Genomic DNA, 27,244 nt, shown 5'->3' on the forward strand with positions numbered 1-27,244 from the left:
GTAGAACGTCAAGCTGGCACCTCAGTGTTCGTGAAATTCTACTGCCAATCATTAGCGGACTGGAGTTCTGCTATGGCAACCCCTAACCTGGAAAAGCCGAAAGACAACAACAACATAGGCAATTTATTCCTCAAGGGCAGCAGGCACTGAATTTGAAGATGAAATATTGAAACACAAAGTTGTTTGCTAGCAGCAGCCTCTTCGTTAGTTACAGATCTCTCTAATGTGGAATTATTCAGCTGACTAATTTCTGCAGAGAATGTACTTGTTGACTGATATTGGTGGATTGCAATAACTTATGTTTTAGTGGACTTTTATGGGTGAAATGTTCAGAATTGGTCAGTTTTGTCATTATTGGTTCAAACATTTTGTTTCATTGCTTACTGGAAAAATGTTCAAAACTACAAATTTAAAACATGCTCTAACAAGTGATGCTGTACTAGACAAATAATATAATTTAATAGAATCAAGAAGGTGAATAAAAGAACACATGCATGTATGCATGGTACTAAAAATGTGTGCAAGGAGCCTATGATTTGAAATTTTATCCTCCCCTGATCAGATCCATTTTCTTTGCTATCTATTTGTGGCCTATGCTAGATTAAAGCTCTCACAGAGAAAGCTGTTTTGGGCTGTCTGACTGTTTGACCAATTGATTGATTTGCATTTGTTAACCAAGGTAGTGCACTGGGCCAAATGGACCTTTTTGAGATTTGGTGGTTAAATGATTTGCTCAATCACAAAGGAGGCAAATGAAGAATGACAGAATAAAACCCTAGACTACAGAAAGCAGCATGCTATTGCTGGATTAGTGCTCTGTTAATAAGGATATCACTCTATTTCACCTGGGGTTTGTGGAGAGGACATCTGCCTTGTCAAGAACACAGAGAACCTGAACCTGGAAGCTTCCAACCTGCAAAAATGACTTCTTTATGGGGAAGTTTTATGACAGGGATGACCCAGGGCCCCTCATCCTTTTCCCCTCAGACAGTGGCTCCTCCATTTCCTGGATGAAAGTGCAGACGCAATAGGCCAGTTACTGCCTTGCCTCCTGATCTCTTTCCTTATTCCAACTGTCAAACACTAACCAAGGTTCATATGTTGGATCCTCCTGCCAGTTCTTGCGCTCCAGGCCACAAATAATTACTGTAATGGTCTTGCACTCCTTTCATATTCTGAAAGTGGATGGATATAAGCACTGACACGTGATTGAGTTTAGCAACATGTGTCTCTGCCCTGGCAGGGAAAAAAAAGTGTTGGTGTGATTCCAAGCATATGATGAAAGCAAGGCTTTCCAAACATGTATGCCTGAATCAAGATTTGAACTCTGTGAGAAGCAGCAGCAAGTGAGGTAGCTCTGACAGCATCCTCCTAGGCTGGTGCAAAAGCTAGAGTATTTTTTTTAATGTGCAGAGCTTGGAATACAAAGCAAGGAAATAATACTTACCCACTGCAGAGATTGCCAAGGACCTACTAAATCAGATCATAATTTACTATTCAAAGTCATAAAAGGTACCATAATTGAAGAGTATTTAAAGATCAAAACAAACCTAATGAATGTAACAGAATCAACATTAGTAAATTAAATAAAGATATTTGACTTGATCAACCTTTACTATCTTAACATGTTTTACACATTTATATTCAGTTATATTATCAATATACATAACAATACACCATCGAATAACCAGTTTCCATTAAAGCATTAAATTAATAATAAGCATTTTACCCTGACTATTATTCCCATTCGTTTACTTTCAGAAGTGAATGGAAAAATCTGCAGGACGTAATATGTAAGGATTTGTCCACCAGGTGTCTTCAGCTGCATTGAAGTCAGGTCTCTGTTTACTAGTGTCAAGCCAATGCTCTCCGTCCACTGCACCAGGGCCACCTGAAGGCATAATGAAAATGTCATAAGGTCAAAACTTAATCACACTCTTGTGTAAACTGTCAAACAGCCTCAAAAGGATTACAAGTCAAGAAGCTTCTAAACATATACACTACAGGGTCAAATGCCACACAGCTTGCTATCTAAAAAAAGACACCAGTGACAAGAAGTAACAAATCATGTATTTAAATAATACTGAAGAAAACAAAGTTACACAAGAATAAAATAATGTCACATCTAATAAAATGTAATTAATACAAACCTGCTAAAACAAACATAAAGACAAATAGGTACACCGGTATATAAATGTGCCTATTACACAATGCATGACTGGACACTACAAGCATCTGAAAAGAAGCAATTGTTTAATTTTGGTACACATTTTACTAATAACACGTCTCCAACTGGGCTTGACTGCCCAATACTGAAATGTTAACACGTCTCTTTATCAACAATCTCTACAAATATTCATCAGATTATTGGAGTGTATCAAACCATTTTAAAAGAATGCAATATATAAATACCTAAATGCACAATTAAACATCACAATTCATAAACCTTCAAAGTTTCATAATGTGCACTAATATACAAAGATATAAGCACAACAGTCATAACAGCTTACTAATAGTGTTGGACTTCCAGGATGGCTGCATATTGACTAACAGCTTAATTCTAGCTCTCCCAGTGTGAAAACAGAAAGTTAGCAGAGAAAGCCAGTGGACCTAGACTTCTGGGTCAGTTTCAGTAACTGGCTAGTAAATGCACTGCCTGAACGCTAGGCAAAAAAAATACAAAGGGTCTGAAGGAAAATCAGCTACAAAAGGCAAAGAAAAAACATTGACTGGGAGAAGTACCTTAGCTGTTCAGCAAAACGCAGTGCAAGCTCCAGACATGACTTCCAGTAACCTAGAGGAAAGGATAAGGCAACTGCACACAGACCTGACTAAAATAAATGAAACACTGATGGAGTAAATCAATAAAAGCCTCAAAAAATGGAAGAAGCTTTAAACAGATATTCAGATAAGGCGACAGAACTGCAAAACTTGAAATGAAGAAAAGGCTGGCTGAATATGAGACTGCACAAGAACAGATGTTTCAAAAAATAATAGCATTAGAGAACAGAGCATGTAGGGAAAAACCTAAGATTTTCTGCAGTACCTAAGAAGCTGGAAGGAACAGACTGTATTAATTTTATAAAAGCACAAATAAGCAACTGGACTGCTACTCTACAACAGGAATTGTTAATTGAAAGCACACATTGTACGTATTCTCCACACCTGGCTATGTGAAAACAACCTAGACCTAGACTTTTAATACTAAAGATGTAATCTTACCAGCAGAAGGAGGTGATTCTGACAAAACTGTGGCAGAAGAAGAAAACACTAAAAGTGGGAAACAACAGAGCATTTGTGGAGAATGACTACTCAAATGTATACCAGACAGAAGAGGAGTAAATTTATCCCATTACTGAGGGAATGTTGAGAAGCAGACATGAGATTCAAACTGCAGTACCACGCTATCTTCAAAATAATTTTCCCTTGAGGAACAAATTCATTTTTGATGATGTACATGATAAGGAAGAAACACCAATGTTTGTGCAACAAGAAGTGAGCTGCAAAAGAGAAGGGGATTCTGCTTCTTGTTCTTCTGATAATAAAGACCAGAGACAGACTGTGCCAGTGAAACCTTTTCCAGTGTTTCAAAGGCAAGCACAAGAGTTTATTGGATGAATCGACAGTACATTAGAAATGCAGCAGAGACTGGGTATGAGACAAAGAGCTGAACAGGAGTAAAACACGAAAATCTGGAAATATTGGACTTTCTTGGACTTTGTTAAACTTGTAAGGGCTTGTAAAGAATATGCCCTACTTCATGTCATAAATGTTTGCAGAATAAAATAAGTAACTTGGAAACTGAGAAATATGGGCTTACAAACCAATAATTATATTTGTGAAACATGACAAAAAAGAAAATCTGGAAATATTAAACTTTGTTAAACTTGTAGGGGACTCTAAACTATATGCCCTACTTCATGTCATTAATGTTCAGAAAATACTCAAGAGAGGGCAAGAGGAGAGAGAAAGTTAACTGTAAGTAAAACATTTTTTTCTTAATAGTACTATTTAAATGGTACATGATTTTCTTTCCATGTTATAAAGTAAGTTTTTTTTTTCATTATTTTTAAGGGTAATGGGGATACTAATGTAAACATATGCTCCTTGTTTTTTCCCTTTTGGCTTATTTCTCCCATCTTTCTCCTTGTTAAGTTTTAAGAAATATAAGCATTGCAATGTATAAAAATCATCTGGTTAAAAGAGCATGACAAAAGAAAAAGTGTGTTTTTCTAATTCTTACATAGGGGAATGACTGTGTTAAGGCCATTAGCTTAATCTAGTAACAAGTTTTAAGAGAAAGTAAGTAAATGAAAAAAGAATATTGAATATTAAAGCTTTTTTTTCTAGTAAACAGTTTTGTGTCTGGTTCTCATGTCTCAAGCAGACAATTTGATAAAGAGAAATGGCTTGGGGAAATGTTTTCTGAAACCATTCAAGTGTTCTCCCAGCTGAGAGAGCTATAAAAATAAGACAAAATCAGACAGTACTTAATAGAATCACAGATTACTCCATGCCTCGTAGCATGGATAACCTTTCTTTTAGGTTTGCTTGAGTATATGTGTGCGGCTGTCAGTTTGTAACATTTGTTCCTATTAGAAGGATAAAACTTCAGTATTTTAAAAAGTACATCATTTTGTGTGTTATTATTAAGTTAATAGTTTTTGTTGGTTATTAGGGTGTGTGTATTTTTGTTTCAGAGTTTTCAATAAAACAATGTTCTGAAAGGTGTGACAGGCTCAAATGGAGATGACAAGAAACAACTGTATAAAAGATTAACCTATCAAACAGTACATACATGTACCACAAATCCTGAAACTAGACATTTAACAAAAAAGCTGTTATACATAAAAGATAGGAATAATAATCTCTCAAGAATAGGATGCCTTCTATGTATTTAAATGTTAATGGTCTCACAGATAAATACAAAAAAGAGTAGCAAACTATATTAAAAAATGCAGAATGCAAATACCCATGCTACAGGAGAAAAACTTGGAAAGAATTGAACATGTGAATTTGATAAAGAAAGCTTTTCATGATGGCTATTCATTAGAATACCAGGGGCAAAGGATGAGAGTAATACTTACATTAATTGCAAGAGGAGCTTCAATAGTAATAGAAGAGGATAAAAAAGACAATAATGGTAGATTTGTAGTACTAAGAGGCTACTGGCAAGGGAGAAGGATTACTGGTGTGTAATTATATTCCACCAAAAACTGCTATAAATAAGCTTAAGAAAATTCAGGGAGAAATAATCAGCTTTCAACAAGGTCTGTCACTTATAGGTGGGGACTGGAATTTAATTTGCAATAGTAAGGATGTGTCTGGAGGGCAAAGAAGGGAAACTATATCAAAGGAGGGTAGATTTTTAAAGAAATTTATGACATTATTTGGCATGGAAAATGTGAATTCAGTACTAGGAGTTAAGAGTGAATTTACATATTATTCCCTGAGATACAAAAAAGGGTTAGGCTAGACAGAATCTACATTTTATAGGAACATGTGCATTTAATTGAAGATCTTGATATGCACCCAAAAACTATTTCAGATCATGCGCCAATAATAACTAAAATAAAAACACAGGGTAATGAACTAAAATGAGACACTGGAGCTTTCCCATCTGTCTGTTGAAAACAGAGGAATTTGAGGTATGGTAGTGGAAATTATTCATGAGCTATTATAGAAGATAGAAATTTCTTCTGAAAATATAACTAGGGAGTGGGATAAAATTAAAGTGGAGTTAAAAACAAGGTGGAAATAAAAGAAAGGGATATATGGTTAAGAAGTAACAATAATTATTTAGAGGGACTGACAAATGTTAAAGTATTGCAAAATATAGGGAATCTCAAAAAACAAGAGGAGAAGCAGCTGCAGAAATCTAAACAGAAAATAAGGAATTACCTTGACAATATGCATGAGTTTAGAAAAACTGCTGTTAAGCAACTGTTTTTCGATAATAACTCTAGAGCACAAAAACTTTTAGCACAATTACTCAGGCAACAGAAAGCAGAAAGGGCTGTCACCAAGCTTAGGGAGCCTACAACAAGTAAGATAACAAGAGTATATTGTAGCAGTATTAGTCAGATGTAGAGAAGGCTCGATAACTAACAGTTAGGATAGGAGGAGGCGAGATAAAAATGGTGATGTATAACCAATCTACAGAAAAGTCACCAGGAACAGATGCTATTCCTCTGGAAGTTTGGAAGTTAGGAGGAAAAAACTTAATAAGATCTGGAAGATTTTAACAGCATTTTAAGAGGAGACATACCAACATCCTGGAAGAAAGCTGTGGTAGTTGTAATGGATTCACTAGACAATATCAATATACTGAAATGTTGAATTTCAGTATTTCAAGACTGAATAGTCGAATGCCCACATACTCGAACACCCAAAACCGTGAACAGCACAATTGCGACCACACACACACACAAGCCAGCACATAAACACACGCACATACACCTACCTAACTACACCAAAACAAACACAACATAATACACAAACACACCTACCCTTATCTATGACACAGATCAATATGAAATAGTTTCCAGAGGTGAAACAGACATAGCTCATAAGAAGCTAATGTTACTCATGGAGGCCAATTTATTTCAGGGTGTGATTAATGAACAAATTTTTAGATTTTTGTATAACGACCATCCATATATCCCCACTGCATTCGGAATTCTGAAAGTGCACAAAAATGTTTTCCATCCACCATACCGTCTTATTACAGCAGCACATAATGGTTCTACTTATTCACTGGGGGTCTTTATTGATCGTTTTCTGAAAGATACCTTAATTCCTATTCAACATGTGCTAACAGATTCATGGGACTTTCTTGGAAGAATAAAACAGGATTTTCTACTATAGATGTAGTAGAGCTGTTTAGTTCCATACCACATGAAATAGGTCTAGAACTATTTTCAGAAGCACTGTTAGAATATACTACATTGAGAGGTCCCCTTTTTAATTTTATTATTGATGCTATGGAGACTATACACATAGACTAGCACATAAACACACACTTACACCTACCTAACTACACTAAAACAAACAAAACAACACACACAAACACAACATAACACACAAACTCACCTAAACTACCTATAAGCAGGGAGGCAAGCCCCCCTGCGCCTCCCCCCCACACCCCCTACTTATATATACTAACGCCAAGGTTGCACTAAACACACAAAAAAACACCACTACACACACACACACACACACACACACACACACACACACACACTAAAATCCCTACCCAATACCCTTACACAAACACCACTTACCTGAAACCCCAGATAAATCCACAAACCGCATCACACATCACAAACACAACACCACGATAGCGGATTCAACATTTCCACATTCGACAAAGTGCAGTTTTGCGTAACTGCACTTTCGACTATTCAGTCTTGAAATACTGAAATTCGACATTTCAGTACTTCGAGACTGTCTAGTGTATCCAGCTGTAATACCTAAAGTGGGTAAAGATCCATCAGATCCAGCTTCATACAGGCCCATTTCAATACTAAACAATGACTGTAAAGTGTTTGTTTTATAATGGCCAAAAGAACGGCAAAAGTGATGCCAAAATTGACAGATATGGATCAATGCAGTTTTGTGGAGGGGAGGCAAACATTTGACAATGTTAACAGAACACTGATGATCCAGAGGGAATCAGAATGCAATAAAATACCAATATTGTTGGTGGGTCTTGATGGAGAGAAAGCATTTGACAGAGTAAGCTGGGACTTCATGAACAGAGCAATGGATGTTTTGCATTCTCTGATAAAATTATAAGGTTGATTGGGAGGATAAATGTGGGATTGGAGGCAAAAATTAAAGTTGGTGGGGTCCTCTCTAATAATCTCGGTTTCAGCGGAGAAACAAGGCAGGGTGACCTCTCTACTCTTTATTATTTGCATTATATTTAGAGACTTTGGAAAAGAAAATAAGGGACTCAGAAATTCAAGGATATAATAATTGGTATGGTAGCCAAGAAATACTGGCTCTATCTGCAAATGACATTATTTTAAACCTGACAAAACCACAATGGGACATTACAGTGCTGTGGAACATATTGAGACAGTTTCAAAAGTTCTGGAATACAAAATTAATGAATCTAAAAAAGTGCAATAGCGGTAAATTATGTTCCCATACATAAACTGATTGAGAAATATGTATACTTATGGTAACATGATAAAAAGAAGTATTTAGGAGTATGGATTAAAAATTATTATGGTGTGGTAGCTAAGAATAAGTGAGAAGAGATTAAGCAAAAGACAATACAAAAACTTAGAAAATGAGAGCTGTATTATTTAGATATCGATAGTAAGCTACAAGTGGTTAAAATGTTTTTAGTCCCTTTAGTCTTATACACAGGTCAGGCATATTTTTATCAACCAGAGGAGAAGTTGAGGATAGCAATTAATAAAGAGCTGAAGGATTTTATCTGGGAGGGGAAGACAGCAAGAGTCAAGTGGGATAAACTTATCCTTCCAACAAAACAGGACGGATTGGGATTACCTAATTTGAAGGGGTATTTCACAGCAACACATGTAAAGCTCCTATACATAGCATAAGCAGAAAACTAACTCAAACTGGAACGAGATGAGGATGAAATGGGGGGGAAGCTCAAAAAACAAGGAGAGACTGGGATTTTGGATGCAGACTTTAAGGAGACTAGGAATATAATATTCTGTATGATTATTGTTAAAGTAGCTGAAAGTATTCTAAGAACTACGCTAACATGGGAATGGAGAAAGGAGATTTTACTAATGGGGTGACTGCAATTAAGGATACACACAATAGGCAAGAGGGGGCAGGAATTTACTGGAGAAAACTGGCAAAGGAACCAATGCACTGGGAGCAAATAACTAGAGAGGGAAAGGTAATAGACTGAGAAGAAGCCAATAACTTACTTGAACTGCAGGTTAGAGATTGCCTTCCTTATCAAGGACTGATATCACAGTATAAGCAAAGAGAAAGAAATAAGTGGTCCTAAATGAAAGACCAGCACTGGTAGAGTTTTTGTAGAATCTAAAACAGAAATTGTCATTAAGAAAGGAATAATTAGTAGAGCATATAAAATATTGCATGATAACTATAAGAATCAATAAGAGAAAGATAGAAAGGATTGGGAAGAGAGATTGAATAAGCAATTCACAAAGAAACAATGGGGGATATATGTATGTCTCCCAAATTGCAACAAAGTCTAGAAGATTTAGGATCTTTGCTTGGAAGTGTTTACATAGGTATTTTTATATGTGAAGTAGACTATAAAGAATTTGTCTTCATGTAGACAGCAAATGTAGGAGATGTGATGGGGAAGAAAGAGGTAACTGGGAACATATTTTCTGGGAGTATGGGAACATATTTTCTGGGAGTGTAATGAGTTGGCAGACTTTAAAAATTCCCTGCAGAATGTTCTGCCGGAGATGCTGGGTGAGCAAATTGGTGTAAGTAAAGAAATTATTTTTTTGAGCTATGATACAGAATTGAATGCCTAGACGTAGTAAGGCCTTGCTGAGTCTAATTATGATGGCTGCCAAAAAAGCGATTACTAGAAAATGGAAATCAAAGTATACGCCAACTTCAATAAAAGTAGCGAAGATAGTAGCAGAGATAAAACAACTGGAAATGGGATCTTTAGAAAAGGATAAGAGCAAATTACATAGGAAAAATGGGAAGTGTGGGATCAATGCATGCAGAGGAGGAATGAGGTTTAAAAGGAGGCAGGAACTGAATTAGGTATGTAATGGCTGACTGACAATGACTAGATATATTATAAGTGATATATAATGTTTGCAAATACATTTCTGTCAGCATAGTTTGTAATATACAATGTTTGCAACTGAGACTGTGTCGCTATGGTTTATTTTCATTTATATAAATGTAAGATTGGCTATGTCATACATTATAATTTAATAACGTTTCTTGTTTAAAAAAATAACTTAGTAATAGACACTCAGACACAGAATAATTTCAAATATGCACACTTTATTACAAGTTTAATATTACATGGCATGTAATATACCACCATGTATTTACAAACAATAATTAAAGTTGAAAAATTAAGCCTTTATGTGGCCTGTAGTTAACAATGCTTCTCTAATGAGATTAGCTGAATGAATGACGCACTTTACGTGCCCAATGCCTAAATCAGTATTTCTATTTTCTACAGTTAAATATGACAAAAAAATAAGTTATGTACTCACCATAATGTTCCATCTGAGTAGATACTTCATTTGTCTGCAACCTGTGGGGTGTCGGATCCGATCCGGCAGCTTTCCAAGCTCCAAGATCTGAGCTCCTAGCTCCTCCCCCCTACCCATAATCCCCTACTACTAACCACATTACCTCAGATCGTTTTTTTTGCCTCACCAACTTGAGACAGAAACCAACTCCGAGTGATCAGAAAATTCCCGAAAGGTTCGGGGGATGGCAGGGGGGGTCGGTTGTAGACAAATGAAGTATCTACTCAGATGGAACGTTATGGTGAGTACATAACTTCTTTATCTGAAGTAGCTACTTCATTTGATCTGCAACCTGTGGGACAGAGTCCCCAGCTAACCTACAAGAACCTGGGTGGTCCTTACAGAAGGATATTCCGAAGCACCGCGGAGCCAAAAGAAGCCCTACTCCTGGAAATCATATCCCGCTTGTAATGAGAAATGAATGTATGAGATGAGGACCAGGTAGCTGCTGAACATATATCGTCTACTGGAACCCTAGACCAAAAGACTGTTGAGGTAGCTACAGATCTTGTGGAATGAGCACGGATGCCAACCGGAGCTGGCTTGCCAGACGAAGTGTATCCCAGTATAATGCACTGACAGATCCAATTTGCTACAGTCACTTTAGCAATTGCCTTGCCCATGGCTGACTTTGCATAAGACACAAACAACTGGTCCGACTTGCGAAACTATCTAGTCCTGTGCAAGTAAAAACACAATTGTCTGTGTACATCCAATTTGTGCAACGTGTATTCACCTTTGTTGTGAAAATTTGGGAAAAATACAGGAAGATTTATTGACTGATTAATATTCGATTCTGTAGCCACCTTAGGCAAGAAAGACGGATTAGTCCTGAGGGACACTCTATCCTTGTGAAAGATAAGGTACGGAGGTTTGATACACAGAGCTTGCAATTCTGAAACCCTCTTGGCTGAAGTAATAGCCACCAAGAAAGCCGTTTTCCAAGATAAGAACTTCAACGGAACCGAGGCCGCAGGCTCGAAAGGTGGTCTCGTCAAGGCTTGCAAGACCAGAGTGAGATCCCACGGTGGAACCACAGTCTTTACAGGTGGTTTTAAAAGAAAAACGCCTCTTAAGAAGGTTTTGCACAACTTTGTAGATGCTAAGGAGCCTATGCCGTCCCCCACATGAAAATGGGAGATGGCCGCCAGCTGCACCTTAACCGTGGAGACACTTGCTCCCTGCCTAAAAAGCAGGGAAAGGAAGTCCAGAATAGTCGGAATAGGGGCAGTAAATGGGTCCAAGTCTTGGTCTTTGGCCCAGATGGAGAAACGTTTCCATTTACTGTTGTAAAGTTTTCTGGTAGACGGTTTATGAGCAGCCACCAGAATAGCCTTAACGGGGGATGAGATACCGGGAGTCCTAGCCATTAATGGAACTGGATCAACCAAGCAGCAAGTTTGAGATTGACCAGGTTCGGGGTAGGGTATCCCGCTGGATACAAGATTAGGTCTGGACTGGGATCCAGAATCCATGGAGGAGCCATACTGTGAGACCGCAGAAAGGGGAACCAGATCTGTCGAGGCCAGAATGGGGCTATGAGGATAACTCTGCTCCCCAACCAACAGGCTTTCTGGATGAATTTCATCATGAGTGGGAGGGGGTGATAAGCATAAAGGAGTCCGGGGGGCCAAGCATGGAATAGAGTGTCTCTGGGGGTCTCCCCTCTGGGGGGAACTATCGCGAAGTACTCCCTCATTTTGTGTTTAAAGGAGAAGCGAAAATATCGGAGCGAGGTTGACCCCATTTGTGGAAGATCTGCTTCGCAATAGACGAATTCAGAGACCACTCGTATGGAGTGAGGAGCACCCGACTTAGCTTGTCTGCTAATATGTTGGACCGTCCCGGAATGTGCGTTGCTATCAGAAAGCGGTTGGTGGAAATCGCCCATTCCCACACTCTCATGGCTTCTTGTCACAGGGGATAAGATCTGGTCCCTCCTTGTTTGTTTATATACCAGACTACTGACATGTTGTCCGTCTGGATTGCAATAGTCCCCAGGGGAAGAAGGTCGTGGAGAGCTTGTAATGCCAAAAGCACCGCCCTCATCTCTAGGACATTGATATGCAATGTGGTCTCTAGGGAAGTCCACGTGCCTTGAACGGATCTGCCTGAACAATGCCCCCCCCCACCCGAGTCGAGAAGCGTCCGTGGTCAACGTGGCTTCGACCGGGGGGATCACAAAGGGCCTCCCTTCTCTGAGTTCCTGCGCACGTAACCGCCACAGAAGGGAGTCCCTGCACACCCTGCTCAGGGGTATTGGTGTGCTTAACGGGTGGATCGACAGGGACCATTGGACTTGAAGGGTCCATTGTAATATGCGCATTCGCAGACGGGCATGAAGAGAGAGACCGATCGCTGCTGACACAGACCCCAGTGCCCTCAGGACTAACTCTGCTGGAGGAGCAGGGCTCCAAAGAAGGGCTAACACCTGATACAACAAGCTGTTCAGCCTGACTGACGTTAGAACAACTCGGGAGATTCGTGTATCCAACCTGGCCCCTATGAATTCTAGGGCTTGAGTGGGGCACAGGCAGGATTTCTGCTCGTTCACTGAGATGCCTAGGTTGTGGGCCAGAGACAGAGCGTAATCTCTCGCCACACAGAGCTGATGCCTGTTGGTCGCGGTGAGGAGCCAGTCGTCTAGGTAGGGGAAGACCTGAATGCCCTGAAGTCTCAAGTGGGCTGCAACCACTGCCATGACCTTGGTGAACACTCTGGGGGCTGAGGTGAGGCCGAATGGAAGAACCCTGAATTGATAATGACTGGCTCCGAGCCGGAAGGGGAGAAACCTCCTGGATCGTCTGTCCATCAAGATGTGGTAATACGCATCCATGAGGTCTAATGAGCACATCCAGTCGTTCTCCCGCAGAAGGGGGAGAATTGACTGGAGAGTGACCATCCGGAACTTTTCCTTGGGTATGAACAGGTTCAGAGCGGAAAGGTCTAGGATGGGTCTGAGGTCCCCCGTTTTCTTTGGCACCAAAAAGAACCTGGAGTAATACCCCAATCCGGAATGATCTGGGGGGACGGGCTGGATGGCTCTTTTTCTTAGCAGCTTTGAAATCTCCAAAGCCGCTGCCTCCCTCTGATCATGTGGGACATCGGGGAAACGTCTGGGTTTGGGGGGAAGGTTTATGAATGGAATGGAGTATCCTCTGGATATGATCCGGTGCACCCATCGATCTGTTGTAAGGGACTCCCAGTTTAACAGGTGCTCCGACAACCGCCCCCCGACTTCCTCCAGAGAGGGACAGTCAGGCAAGCCCTCAGGGCTGTTGCGCGGGTCTGTCCGAGAAAGGTTCTCTAGACCTGAAGTTACGCGGCCCCCCTCTGCCTCTGGGCCGGCATCCACCTTGTCCTCCTCTGCCTCTAGATGATGAGTGGTCTGCAGCAGGATGGGATTGCTGAGACTTACGGAACCACAGCTTCTTTTGTCCCCTCTGATTCCTGGGGAAGGATCTTTGGGGATTAGAGAAGCGGACTCCGACGGCAGACAGTGTCTTCCCATCCTTTTCGCTTTGGACCAGCGTGTCGCGAACAGTTTTGCCAAACAAGGCAGAACCGTCAAAAGGGGTGTTCGTGAAGGACGCCTTGAAGGGATCTGCGAAGTCACAAAGACGGAGCCAGGAGAGACGTCGCAAGACGACCCCGGCTCCGCTAGCTCTAGCGGCCCCCTCCGTTGCGTGGGAGAGAAGCCGCTTAGATGTATTGGAGAAGGATTTTAGAGTGGCCATTCGAGTCTCAAAAACCTTCTTGTCTGCGACCGACATGGACTCCGGGGGGGCTGCAGCGTATTCCTTAATCAAGTCTCGCTGTAGCCTAATGGTATGTGCCATATAGTTCAGCGCCCTTATGGAAAAGGTCGCTGAAACAAACATCCGCTTCCCAATCCAGTCAAGAGCTCGAGATTCCTTATCCGGCGGGTGAACCGAAGAACTCTCCTGCACGAGTTCTTTCTTGGAGGCCGCCACCACCAACATGGCATCAACGGGGGTTCCTTTGGCCCAAGACGGTCAATCTGTGGGGGGACTGAGGACTTTATCAGGGTGCCTAGGGATTGGCTCCACGGTGTCGGGCTCCTTCCACGCCCTGGTGGTAATTAAGTCCACCAGGGGGTCGGCCAGAGGGGACACCCAGGAGGTAGATGGGCCTGCCTCAAAGGCCTCCAGGAACACGGACTCATCAAGGGAGGGCTTTTGGGCTGACCACCCCCCTCTGATATGCAACATTTCCATGATGTTTCCAAAGGAGACATCTTCAGGGGGTGACCTTTGGGAACCCTCTGTATCATCTAAGTCTGTGTCTGTGGTAACGGACTCGGGGGAGTCCAGGTGCCTCCTTTTGCACCGATGTTTCCGAGGGACCTCCTCGGTGGGGCTGTCCAAAGAGGGCTCGTCCACGGGTTGTTGTTCCTCCGCGGGAAATAGCTGGAGGGCTTGGGCAGGCTGTCCCGATGGACAGATGATGGAAGACAGACCCTCATACAGTGGGGGTACGGGTGGATCCGAAGCCCGCCTCAAAGATCTCGAGGGAGACCTATCCTCCTCCTCCGGCGAGAAACAGGGCCGAAAGGAGGGGGATCCGGAGACCCTCGAGGGAGACTTGAGCACTTTCACTGGCGGAGCAGAAGGATGAGGTTCGGCCCGCCTTTTGTGGGACCTATGTTCTTCCTTATCCTTGTGCTTCTTCTCTCTAAGGGAAGAGGCACTAGTTTCCCCAGAGCTCAAACCTGAAGAGGGAGGTTGAGTCCCTAGTAGAGCTAAGGGGACAGACGGTGCCGAAGCTGCCGAAGCAGCTGGAGCCCGAACGGGAGAGGAAGAAGAAGCAGACTCCTAGGGGAGCTTTCCCGCCAGGATCTGCTTGTTCTTCCTATCCCGAAGTGCCCAGGGGTTAAAGACCGCGCAGATCTGGCAGGCATCTGACAAATGGGACGCCCCCAGGCACAAAACGCACTGAGTGTGGCCATCAGCTGGGGAAAGCTTGTGGCCACACTCAGTACATTTAGAAAAAACGGCCTTAGGCCCTTCAGACATCATTCACAGACACACCCAAACACTAGGAGGGGGAGTGAAGGTAAGCTAGCGATTAAAATTAACAAAAGGAACCAAAAACTAGCACTAGGAGCAGAAAAAGGGGCTAGCACACACACAACGACAACTTTAGTTGGAAAAAAGTGGTTTAAAACCAGCAATGATCTCACCCAGCCAGGAGCTCTTCACAGGGAAGCTTCTTCAGCCGCGGCAAAAAATGATCTGAGGTAATGTGGTTAGTAGTAGGGGATTATGGGTAGGGGGGAGGAGCTAGGAGCTCGGATCTTGGAAAGCTGCCGGATCGGATCCGACACAGGTTGCAGATCAAATGAAGTAGCTTACTTCAGATCTAAAATTATAAGCATTTCTAAGTTTGAACTTCATTACTTATTAGCATATCAATTGTGTGTTACAAAATAACTGCTGAACTTATATTTTCAAGCTTCTAACATACGCTTTGTTTCACATTAAAGAGGAAGTACAATTTTGCCACAAAATGCCTTATTTCATAGCATGGTATACTTTTAAAAGGGCCCAGGGAACTTCAGACAGTCATGATACACACAAGAAAGCACAGAGATCCTGTCCTGACAAGAGGTGTGTAGTATGCTTATGAGGTAAAAGACTTCAAAAGATATAGGACAAGTACTTATGAAGGAAATAAAACTTGCTGTTGGTCATCTCTTACAACTTTTTTCAAATCAAAGACTATCTGCATTTGAAAATCATGCAAAATAACATTTTTCTTAACAATTACATACTGTTCTAAATGAAAATGTGTCACCAAAAGATTCTTTAACATTTAACTGGTTTACAACTGTTCTGAGTAAAGTAGCAATATAGGCAGCATACTGAATATACTCTGAACTTGGGATGGGGAAACAACCCTTCTATGCAGTTTTCTGGCATCACAGAGATGCAGAATAAGTTTTGTAGTGCATGGAGCACCAAAATTATGCTTCGAAACAATGAAAAAGACAGGTTTATTAAGCACTTTTATGATGTCAGAAAGGTGCCAAACAAGCATTTGTTAAGCATCCCTAAAAACTGTTAAGCTCCAATATTCCTCTGGAGAGTAATAGCAGACAATGCAAGGCACCACAAAAAAGTGGCAGAAGCTAAAATGGCTTTAAAAACTGTCATATTCTTTACTCTGCCATATTTCCAAGCAAAAAGTGTGGCAGAGCGAGTTGACTAACAGCTGAGCTATTATGTGCTAGTCTTGAGCTAGAATGTACACAGTGGCCACCACAGGACTATGGCAAGAACCAGCCTAAGACAGCTGTGAAAGATGTAAAACATTTATCAATGACACACAGACACACACACATACACACACATAAAGTGTTTAACAGCTTTTACTGCTATCAGACCATCAAAGATGCACTTAACTTCTGACCAGTGTCGGTGTTAAGTGTTTTATGACTTTCAAAGCTGCAAAATATTTTGCACTCCGACACTTTTTTCTGAAAGTAGAAGTACATGGGAACAGCTGAGGATCCATGTACTACAAACAATTAGTTACATAGATGGGTAGCTTGTTCCAGAGTATAGGAAGACTCTGGAAGTCTCTCCAATCATGAACAAATTATGTGTTCTCAAAATGGATATCATGATTCACCTCTTGAGCTTTGCCTTGCTCCTCTGTCAAGGTGAATTTCTTAATATCCATGTTGACAGCATATAACAACTTGGTTCTCATCAGAGACCCAATCATATTCCTTTGTGTTATGCTTTTACTAACCTTATCTGTACGGTAATATCATTCAGGATATTTCTTTCACATAGATGAGAGAACCAAGATATGTTATATCAAAGTTACAGCACCTCCAAACGTTTTAAAAAACACCTAATTTTGTATAAATGAAAAATAAATGGATAGGCAGAGAAATTCAGAATTACAGAAATATAAGTTAACTTGGCCTCAACTGATAGTCTCACTTCTTCATATTTAAAGCCTCAAATGCAGTGTATAAATGCGAGTTGGAGGTAATTACTATAAATTTATTGCAAGTTGGAGGTAATTACTATAAGTTTATATCTACGAATACAGTTATGGCTGCAGGAGCTGCTATGACTTATGCTAGAAGACTTAGTACTTCGTAGCCCATAACACTTTCTCAGTCTGCTAGTTCCACCCCTAGCACTAAGACATTGCACACACCTCTCCGCTTGCCAGTTTTCAAAATCATGGCAAGGAAACATTGCAAATCATAGCAGAGAGTCTGAAATTATTGCACTCAAAATTTGCTTATACATAGGTTCATAAGTAGGTACTAGGCTATCGGCCCAAGGGTCTACGTAAGCCTAGCCAGCAAGGTACCATAGCTTACGCCACCCAAGAGAGTTATTTTCCTGTGCCACTGTCCAGCAGAGACACAGAAGTGATCCACGGGGTGTATTGCCTATTTCCCATCCACTCATCAAGATTTTTCTTGAAGAGTGCTAATGAAGAACTTTGCTTGACATAGATGGGTAGCTTGTTCCAGAGTATAGGAAGACTCTGGGACAGGAATCTACCCCTCCAACGTGTCCTGTTTATTGTGGTGACAAGGTTTAGGTCCCTAGGGTGTGTAGCTTGGAGGGATTGGGATTTCTTTAGGTGTAGCATGTCCAACAGCTCTGGGTCTGACATAGCTTTATATGTTAGGCAGAGATCACCTCGGAGTAGGCGATATGCTACAAAGTAAAGCTGGAGTTTTTGAGGTGGTCAGTGTAGGGCATTTGTTTGAGGCCAGTAATCCTCTTTGTGAGGTACTTCTGTGACCTTTCCAGCTGCTGCAGATGCCTTGTGAGGTACATTCCAAAAGGGGCATTGTACGCTATAATGGGTCTAATGAGTGACGAGTAGAGGGGAACAATGACCTCTTTTTTTCTGGATGAGAACCCTTTTATGATGAAGTGTGCCACGTAGAAGGGCTTCCTGACTACTGTGGCGATGTGACTATCAAAGGAGAGACTACTGCCCACCTGGGTCCCAAGGTCTCTTATCACGCATTCGGTGTTAAGTAGATTGCTGCCTATGTGGTAGTTCATGGGTACAGAGTTTTTAACCAAAGGGGATGACACTACACTTTTTGGCATTGAGCTTGAGGCCATGGCTCTGACACCAGGCATCTGTCTCAGTGAGGCCCTTCTGTAGGATGTCCACATCATTTGGGGACTTAACTATGGCTCCTAGTTTGCAGTCATCTGCGGACTTCATCAGCCAGAGGCCTTCTGTGTTAGTCTGTACTTCAGAGACGTAGATACCAAACAGGAGAGGTCCCATGATGGAACCCTGTGGCACTCCACTTGTCACTGCCTTGAGGTCAGATTTGGAGTCTGCAACTTTTACAGTGTGGGTTCTGTCAGTCAGTTGGCAACCCATCTTGTGACGTAGGGATTTATACCTAATTTAATGAGTTTAGCTATAATTCCAGAATGGGGGATGGTGTTGAAAGCCATGGCGAGGTCAAGATAGGCTGTGTGAACCACCTTAACCTCATCCATGGCTTTAATGACTGCCTCAAAGAAGTCGATCAGGTTCAGGAGGCATGATCTGCCATTCACAAACCCAAACTGGGTGGGATCCAGAGTTTGGAGGTTACCAATGTTTTTGTTTATGAGTTCCATGATGACACGTTCCATGGCCTTGCAGACCAGGTGCATCAGGCTAATAGGTCGATAGTTACCGGGATCAGTAGTGGCTTCCCCTTTGTGGAGTGGGATAACTGTGCTGTGCGCCATTCAGTGGGCACAAAATCACCCACATCGAATGAAAGGGGCATAATGCATAAATTCATACTTTTAAGGCAATTGCATGTAAAATTAGGACTCTTGTGGTGGTGCTAATAAATGTACAACTGCATAGCTACAACAGAAAAGTATACTACACTGTGACAAGTTACACAAGCATATTTCCAAACAGTACAAAACAGCCAAGTGAGCACCACTGCAATCATTGCACATGCACGCACATCAACATACACATAAAACTTTTGACAACTACTTTTGAATCTCTGTCAAACACTTCTGCTTAAGACACTGAATTTAGCCATTCTAACATATGCAGGAATCAGCAGCTTGGAGGGGAGGAAAGGAAAAGCACTATTCTGAAGAGAAAGCAGAGACAACTAAAATACATAAAACATACTTCTCTCTCTCTCTCTTTATCTATCTACAGGTTACTTACAAGTTGTCAAACCTGGAGAACTGCAGGTACAGCTTACTGAAAATCAGTTGACCAAATGTGCCAGCAGTTGTTCTGTTGTAAATTGCTGTACAGAGGGGATAGGGAAATTTGCACTTCCCCGACTGAAGTGCACCTTGGAGCTGGTATATATAATAAGCAGTGGGTGTGGGGGGTATGTTTCAGGAGGGCTTGTCCCCTGAAAAAAAATTATTTTTTTTTCAGTAGGCTCCTGATCGACAAGTTGTGTTCGATAAGCTCTTTTTCCATGCAGTGATTTTTAAATGGATGGTTATATATAGATAGATACAGATTTATACATAAAAACATACATACATCCATACTTACATATACACATACAAATGAATATATTCATAACAGTGAATACTTCAAACATTGAAGAACAAAAACATCAACCAAAGAAAGTCACAACATAAAACACTGGCAGTATTGCAATCAGAATCTTGGCAAGAGGGCAAGCCCCCCCACACCCCATGCTAATTATATACACCAATTCTGAGATTGCACTACAGCACAGAAAGAGGAAAAACAGTCCCTGTTGTACTGCAATCTCATGCAACGTTACTTAGCTTTTATTGCTGCAAAAAATAATTGCAGCACATAGTGTCTATGTTATGTGTTTAAGCTTTCTGTGTTTGATCTTTTGTGCTTCAATATTTGAAGCATTCGCTGCTATGAATGGCACCCGCATATATGTACATATATATATATATATATATATATGGATTTTTATTCTTTAATCAAAAGTACGGTTCATCAAACCGTACTTCTGCGAACCGACTTCTGCAAAAGTGCATTTTGTCGAAAATGCACTTTCACGGACAAATTAAAAAAAGACTAAACATTAAAAAAAAAAGAACACAGTAAACACTAATATGCAGTGGGGCAAACCCCCCTGCACCCCCCCATGTGGGGGCTGTGCCCTCCCACCCCCCTACTTTAATATTCTCACTCCAAGTTAGCACTACAGTGGGGAAAAGGGAATATTCCATTATCCCCACTGTACTATGATCTCAACATCAGTTTCCTTAGTTGTATATCAACAGTATGTATCAATGTACAACCAATGGTACATGCAAACGGCATGTTTTTTATTTATTTTTTTTTAACGAAAGTGCATTTTCGACAAAATGCACTTTCACTAAAGTAATTTCGACAAAGTACAGTTCGATGAACTGTTGTTGTTTGTCTTTTCGGCTTTTAGGGGTCGCCACAGTGGAACTCTGTCCGCTAATAATTGGTAGTATATTTTTATGGTGCCGAGTTGCCAGCCCAATGCCCAACCTTCAGTGAAGGCACGCCCATTCACGCATGTTTTTCGAACGCCACTCGACCGCAGGGAGGAAATGTAGACTCCACGCAGAAGGCACTCCAGCTGAGAATCAAACAGGAGAACCTCTTGCTGTGAGGCAACAATGCTACCGCTGCACCACCGTGGCTGCTCGATGAACTGTACTGTCAACAAAACAACTGGGACCCATATATATATATATATATATATATATATATATATATATATATATATACACACACACACACACACACACACACACACACACACACAGAGAGGGAGAGAAATACTTATATATATATATATATATATACATACATGCATATATACAATTACAATGCCTTTCTTTCAGCATAGGAGGTCTGAGTTGTAGATATATATATATATATATATATATATACATGTAGCTATACAACTGCAATAACTTTCTTTTAGCATAAGTATGAGTTGATGCAGTACTTAACTAACCTCTACTACTTGAGCCTTTAACATGCACTGTAGCCTGGAGTATTGCATCTGTGTAGTCTGCAGCAGTGCAGTGCAGTGTAACTCATCGTGAAGTATGTGACTCCCTCATCATCCTGATTCAGCAGAAGCAGAACAGAACAGAACAAAAGTAAAAATATCGGCTCCTAAGAAACAAGTCTGCAAAACTGTCACTGCCACTGATTTATATAAAAATGGAAAGCGGCCACAGATCTTTTTCAGCTTGTCCTGCTCTGCTAGCTTGCACTGTGCTGCATCTAGTTCACACTTTCTAATCTATTTGCTTATTTATTGATCAATTGACTGCCATATATTTACAGGAAAGGTTCAAATGGGCGGAATTGCCCTTTTTCAGCAGAGGCCTTGGGAGAAAAAGGTGCTTGAATGTTAAATGAAATTATACAGCGATGAACTACTATGTGCAATGAAAAAAGTACAGTAGTGTAAGTAAACGTACGATAACATAAGTTGTTCGAATGATAACTGCAGCAATAGCCTAAGCTATATGGGTTATATTCTGCAGAGGGTGTAAAAAGACAGCCAGACAGCTTCCAAAGCTTCAAGCACATTCCACACACCCAGTTAGTTCAAGCTGAGCTAACTAACAAGACAGGTTTCGGTGCCAAGCTCTTTAGAGCTTTCATGCCAACAGAGACAGGGTAGCTGAGCCCTGAATGGGCAATGCTAGAGCCAACAACAAAGCATAATAAATGTTCTTCATATTGATTATTGCTGCAATAACTTAAGCTATGTCGGTAGATTACCATAACTTATAAATTTGGAAAGTGGAAGTGAAAAGGTCCAAGAGCCACATGAAAATGGTCCTAGCAAAGCCTGATCTAGATGTTTAGAAGGAATCAAACCTGTAATGAATTGTATGGGTATATATAGAGCACCATGCTGCTGCTTTTGGAATACTTCTGGAATACAACCTATTCCAAAAAGTCATAGATGAAGCCAATGCACTAGTATAGAGGGCCTTGAAAATGCCTGGGTTAATAGCCTCAGACATCCATTTGGAAACAGCCTGTATTGACACAGGTAGTCTTTTCTTCTTACCTTCACAAGAAATGAACAAAAGATTTGAAGATCTGAAATATTAGATTTGTCAAGATAGTACCTGAGTTGTCAGTGGACATCAAAGGTATGAAGCATCCTTGCTCTCTCAATAGTTAGGATAAGTAAAGAAAATGGAGGAACGGACAGTTTGGCTTAAAGTAAATTTGGATACTACTTTAAACAAAAAAGACAGATGAGTTCTCAAAGAAACCCTGTCTCTGTGGAAAATGAGATCGGGTTAACTCACCATAACAGCTTACAACTCAAATACTCTTCTCATAAAGGGCAAAGCAATTAGTAAAACTATTTTCCATGTTAAAAACCTCAAGTCAGCCAGATTAAATAGTTCAGAGTTTGCAAGCATTAGCTTCTCTATCACAAAATCCCAAGGAGGTGCCGCCGGTCTTCTTAGAGGCCTCTTAAGTAAAACCCCATTTCAAAAACATTTGACATGAGAATGCCTTGAAAGAGGAAGATCCATATGTAGGCATACTGAAATGGCCAGTAAATGAACCTTGATGGAGGAGTAAGAAAGGCCACTGGAAAATATCTTGCACAAATGTTGAAAAATGTGACAACAACTAGCCTGGACGCATTTTGGTTATGTTATTTGCAACAACTAGAAAACCTTTTCCATTTGTTAATATATGATTTTCTAGCACCAAGCTTTCTTGCCTCCATTCGTACCTGCTGCTGCATGTCCTCAGTAAACAGGTGCCTAAAGAGAATTCAGATCCTGTGATCCAGGCAGTTAGCTGAAGTTGACTGGGATTGGGGTGTACCAGACACCTTTGATCTTGTGTGAGCAGATCCAGTCTGTGAAGAAGCTTGTGGTACTTGTCCCTGACCATTTCCCAAAGAAGGGAGAACCACTGCTGCCTGGGCCAGAATGGGAATCACTACAATGATCTTGAGGGATTCCTTCTGAATCTTCAGAAGTACACTAGACATCAGTGGAACAGTTTGAAAATTATACAGGGACACTCTTATCCAAGGAAAAGAAAAGACACCTGTCTTCCAGTTAACAAATGCTCTGAACAAAGTAGCAGTACAGGCATTATACTGAATATACTCTGAACTTGGTGAGGGGAAGCAACCTTCCTATGCACTTCTCTGGCATCAAAGAGACGCAGAATAAGTTTTGTAGCGCATGGAGCTCCAAAATTATGCTCCAAAATAATGAAAAAAAATACAGGTTTATTAAGCACTTTCATGATGTCAGCAAGGTGCCAAACAAGCATTTGTTAAGCATCCCTAAAAACTGTTATGCTCCAATATTGCTCTGGAGAGTAATAGCAGACAATGTAAGTCACTACAAAAAAGTGGCAGATTTATGTATAGAGCATCAAGCTGCTGCTTCTAGAACACTTCTAATACAACCTTTTCCAACAAGTAATAGATGAAGCCAATGCACTAGTATAAAGGGCTTTGAAATTGGTGAGTAAAACAGTTTTTTTCTGAAAAAGAAGTTATGTACCTACCATAACGTTCCATGTTAGTTGTCTTCTTCTTGCCTTCTTTCTTGCTGGTTGGTTGGGTTCGGAGCCGATCCTCGGCTCCGACTCGGCCATCTTCAAAAGCTCGAGAGCTGCTTACTGGCTCGAGGCCCCCCTATATCCCATGATGCCTGGCGCTAGATACCCAGATCTCATTTGGTAAGTCTAACTGCAGACATAATAATAAAGGAATCATATCCTAGAATGCATAAATCCTACTGGAGAGACTACTAGTCAGAAAGAAATAGCCAGAGAAGACTCAGCCAGTGAAAAATCAAGAAGAACTCTTCTCGGTCCACTAGGATAGGGAGATGGAGGGTGGGACGCAAGAAAGAAGGAGATAAGAAGACAACTAACATGGAATGTTATGGTAGGTACATAACTTCTTTATATTAAGTTGTCTATCTCGCCTTCATTCTTGTTGGTTGGGACAGCGTCCCTAGCACCTAAAATCCTGGGTGGCTCATTGGAAAAGACTCTTCAGAACAGTGGAACCAAAATCAGCTCTGCTCCTGGAAACCAAATCCAACTTGTAATGCAAAATGAAGGTGTGTGGGTTGGCCCATGTAGCCACAGCACAAACAGATTCCATGGGCAACCTAGCCTGAAAGGCCACCGAAGTAGCTAAAGCTCTGGTGGAGTGACAATTTGGTTTAACTGGCAATTCTTTATTCCTGAGTTGATATATGAATGTGATAATAGAAGTCAACCACCTGGATAAGGTTACCTTGGAGACCGGAAGACCTTGCTTACCTACTGCATAAGACAGGAAAAGTTGATCTGATTTTCTAATGTCTTTGGTTCTATGCAAATAAAAGCGTAGCTGCCTGTTAACATCTAACTGATGCAACTTATATTCCGCCTTGTTGGAGTGGTTAGGGAAAAACACAGGAAGGTCTATGGACTGATTCAAGTTACTCACTGAGGAGACCTTAGGAAGGAAGGAAGGACGGATTAGTCCTAAGAGCAACCCTGTCATTGTGGAACACGAGGTATGGGGGACGGATAGAAAGAGCCTGTAGTTCCGAAACTCTTCTGGCTGAAGTAATAGCTACCAGAAAAAGGGTTTTCCAAGATAAGAACTTCAATGAACAAGAAGCTGCAGGTTCGAAAGGGGGCAAAATTACAGAAGCTAAAATCAAATTTAGATCCCACGGTGGTGGAGGATCTCTCACTGGGGGCCTGAGCAGAGTGGTTCCTTTGAGAAAGGCTTTACACAGCTTATGGGACATGATACTGTTTTCCGACAGGCCAATGTGAAAATTTGAAATTGCAGCTAACTGAACTCTAATTGTAGCGGAAGCGGACCCAGCATGGAAGAGGAGTTCCAAAAGAAATTCCAAAATGTAGTGTACAGGGGCTGAAAAGGGGTCTATAATTTTTGCCTCTGCCCAGGAAGAAAAACGTTTCCACTTACTAGCGTTAAGTTTTTCTGGTCGTAGACTTGTGTGATGACAAAAGGATTTTGCGCACAGAGGGGGAGATATCTGGAAGCCTGGCTAAAGTTGGAAGTGCAGCAACCAAGCCGTGAGCTGGAGAGAGTGTAGGAATTGGTGCAGCCCACCCGATTGATGAATCAGGAGGTCTGGAACTAGGTCCAGAGTCCAAGGCTGCTCGAGAAGATAGCGATGCAGGAACGGGAACCATATTTGTCGAGGCCAGTAAGGAGCAATGAGGATCATTTTGCAACCCAAAACGGTAGCTTTCTGAATTAGCTTCAGGATGAGGGGAAAAGGGGGGAATGCATAAAGAAGTCCCTGAGGCCAATCGTGGACTAGAGCGTCTCTGGGGGAATGCCTGGGAAGTGGAAGGAGAGAGAAGAAATTGCTGCACTTGCTGTTGAAGGGAGTTGCAAAAAGGTCGCAGCAAGGTTGGCCCCATTTGCGGAAGATTTGGTCCGCAACTACCTGGTTCAGAGACCACTCGTGAGGCATGAGAACTGCTCTGCTCAGTCTGTCTGCTATGACGTTGGACCTCCCAGGGATGTGCGTTGCAATCAGAAACCATTGGGAAGAGATCGCCCAGTGCCAGAGTCTGAGTGCTTCTCGACATAGGGGGTAGGACCTGGTTCCGCCCTGCTTGTTGATGTACCACACTACAGACACATTGTCCGTTTGAATTGCAATGGTCCTGGTAGGAAGAGAGTCCTGAAGAGCCTGAAACGCTAAGAGCACGGCCCTCATCTCCAAGACATTTATGTGCAGATGGTACTCGTGAGGTTGCCAGGTGCCCTGGACTGTTCTGCCCTGATAATGCCCCCCCCCCCACCCAATCAGGGAGGCGTCCGTGGTCACCATAGCCACTGGAGGGGGTAGAACAAATGGTCTGCCCTGGAGCACTGATGTGGAGACCATCCACCATGCAAGGTGCTTCTTGTATGCTTGAGTGATCATAATCATGTAAGACATGGGAAGTTGCTGGAAGGACCATTGGGTGAAAAGAAGCCACTGGAGAATCCTCATGTGAAAACGAGCTAGAGGGAAAAGTACGATCGCAGCTGCAATGAGACCCAGAGTTTGAAGGACAAACCTGGATTGAATTCTTTTGCATGCTAATGAAACCTTGACTTACTGATGAATCACTAACACCCTGTCTGGTGGGAGGCTCGCTAACATGTCTTTGGTATTTAAATTTCCACCTATAAAGCTGATAGATTGACAGGGCGACAATGCAGACTTTTCGAAATTTACTGTGATACCTAGCCTGGAGCAAGTGTCGATAGTGCAGTCTCTGGCTCGCAGGTGATGTCTGGTGGTAGCAGTGAGGAGCCAGTCGTCGAGATATGGAAACACCTGGAATCCTTGCCATCTCAGGTGAGCGGTAACTACTGCCATACATTTGGTAACACCCTGGGGGCTGTGGTGAGACCAAAGGGCAGAGCTCTGAACTGATAATGACTGGCTCCCAGCCGGAAGCGAATGAATCTTCTGGAGCGTCTGTCCATTTTGATGTGGTAGTACGCATCCTGAAGATCTATAGAGCACATCCAACTGTCCTGACCCATGAAGGGCAAAATGGAGTGTAGCGTGACCATCCGGAACTTCGTTCTTTGTACAGACCTGTTCAGTCTGCTGAGATCCAGAATGGGTCTCCAGTCCCCTGTCTTTTTTGGTACCAAAAAGAACCTTGAGTAAATTCTGGATCCTTGTTGGTCTGCTGGGACTTGCTGGATGGCCCTTTTTTTTAGCAGTTTTGAGACTTCTTGAACTGCTTGGTCCCTTAGATTGGGTGGAATGTCTGGAAGGGACTTGTTTGACCTTAAGGGGGTGCAAACGAAGGGAATTCTGTAGCCTCTGGATATGACAGACTGTACCCATTTGTCTCATGTTATGTCTTGCCAGGCTCTTGGGTACAGCGATAATCTCCCCCCGACTGCCTCCAGAGGTGGGCAGCCGGGCAACCCTTCAGGGATGCTGGAAGGGCTTCTCAGAGAA

At 41.7% G+C, this 27,244-nt stretch overlaps 1 protein-coding gene across 2 annotated transcripts in view; it reads right to left on the reverse strand.

Annotated features, from left to right (window-relative positions):
- ATP9B (ATPase phospholipid transporting 9B (putative)) overlaps positions 1 to 27,244 on the reverse strand; it is a 4,837,291-nt gene that overhangs the window by 1,183,796 nt on the left and 3,626,251 nt on the right. For both annotated transcript variants that reach the window (XM_044066988.1, XM_044066990.1), the window contains exon 16: positions 1,730 to 1,891. In XM_044066988.1, coding sequence (XP_043922923.1) covers positions 1,730 to 1,891 — 162 coding nt within the window. The remainder of the gene's footprint in view (positions 1 to 1,729; positions 1,892 to 27,244) is intronic.

This window comes from Protopterus annectens, chromosome 3.part1 (genome assembly GCF_019279795.1).
Source record: "Protopterus annectens isolate FY-2018-M chromosome 3.part1, PAN1.0, whole genome shotgun sequence".
Lineage (NCBI taxonomy): Eukaryota > Metazoa > Chordata > Ceratodontiformes > Protopteridae > Protopterus > Protopterus annectens.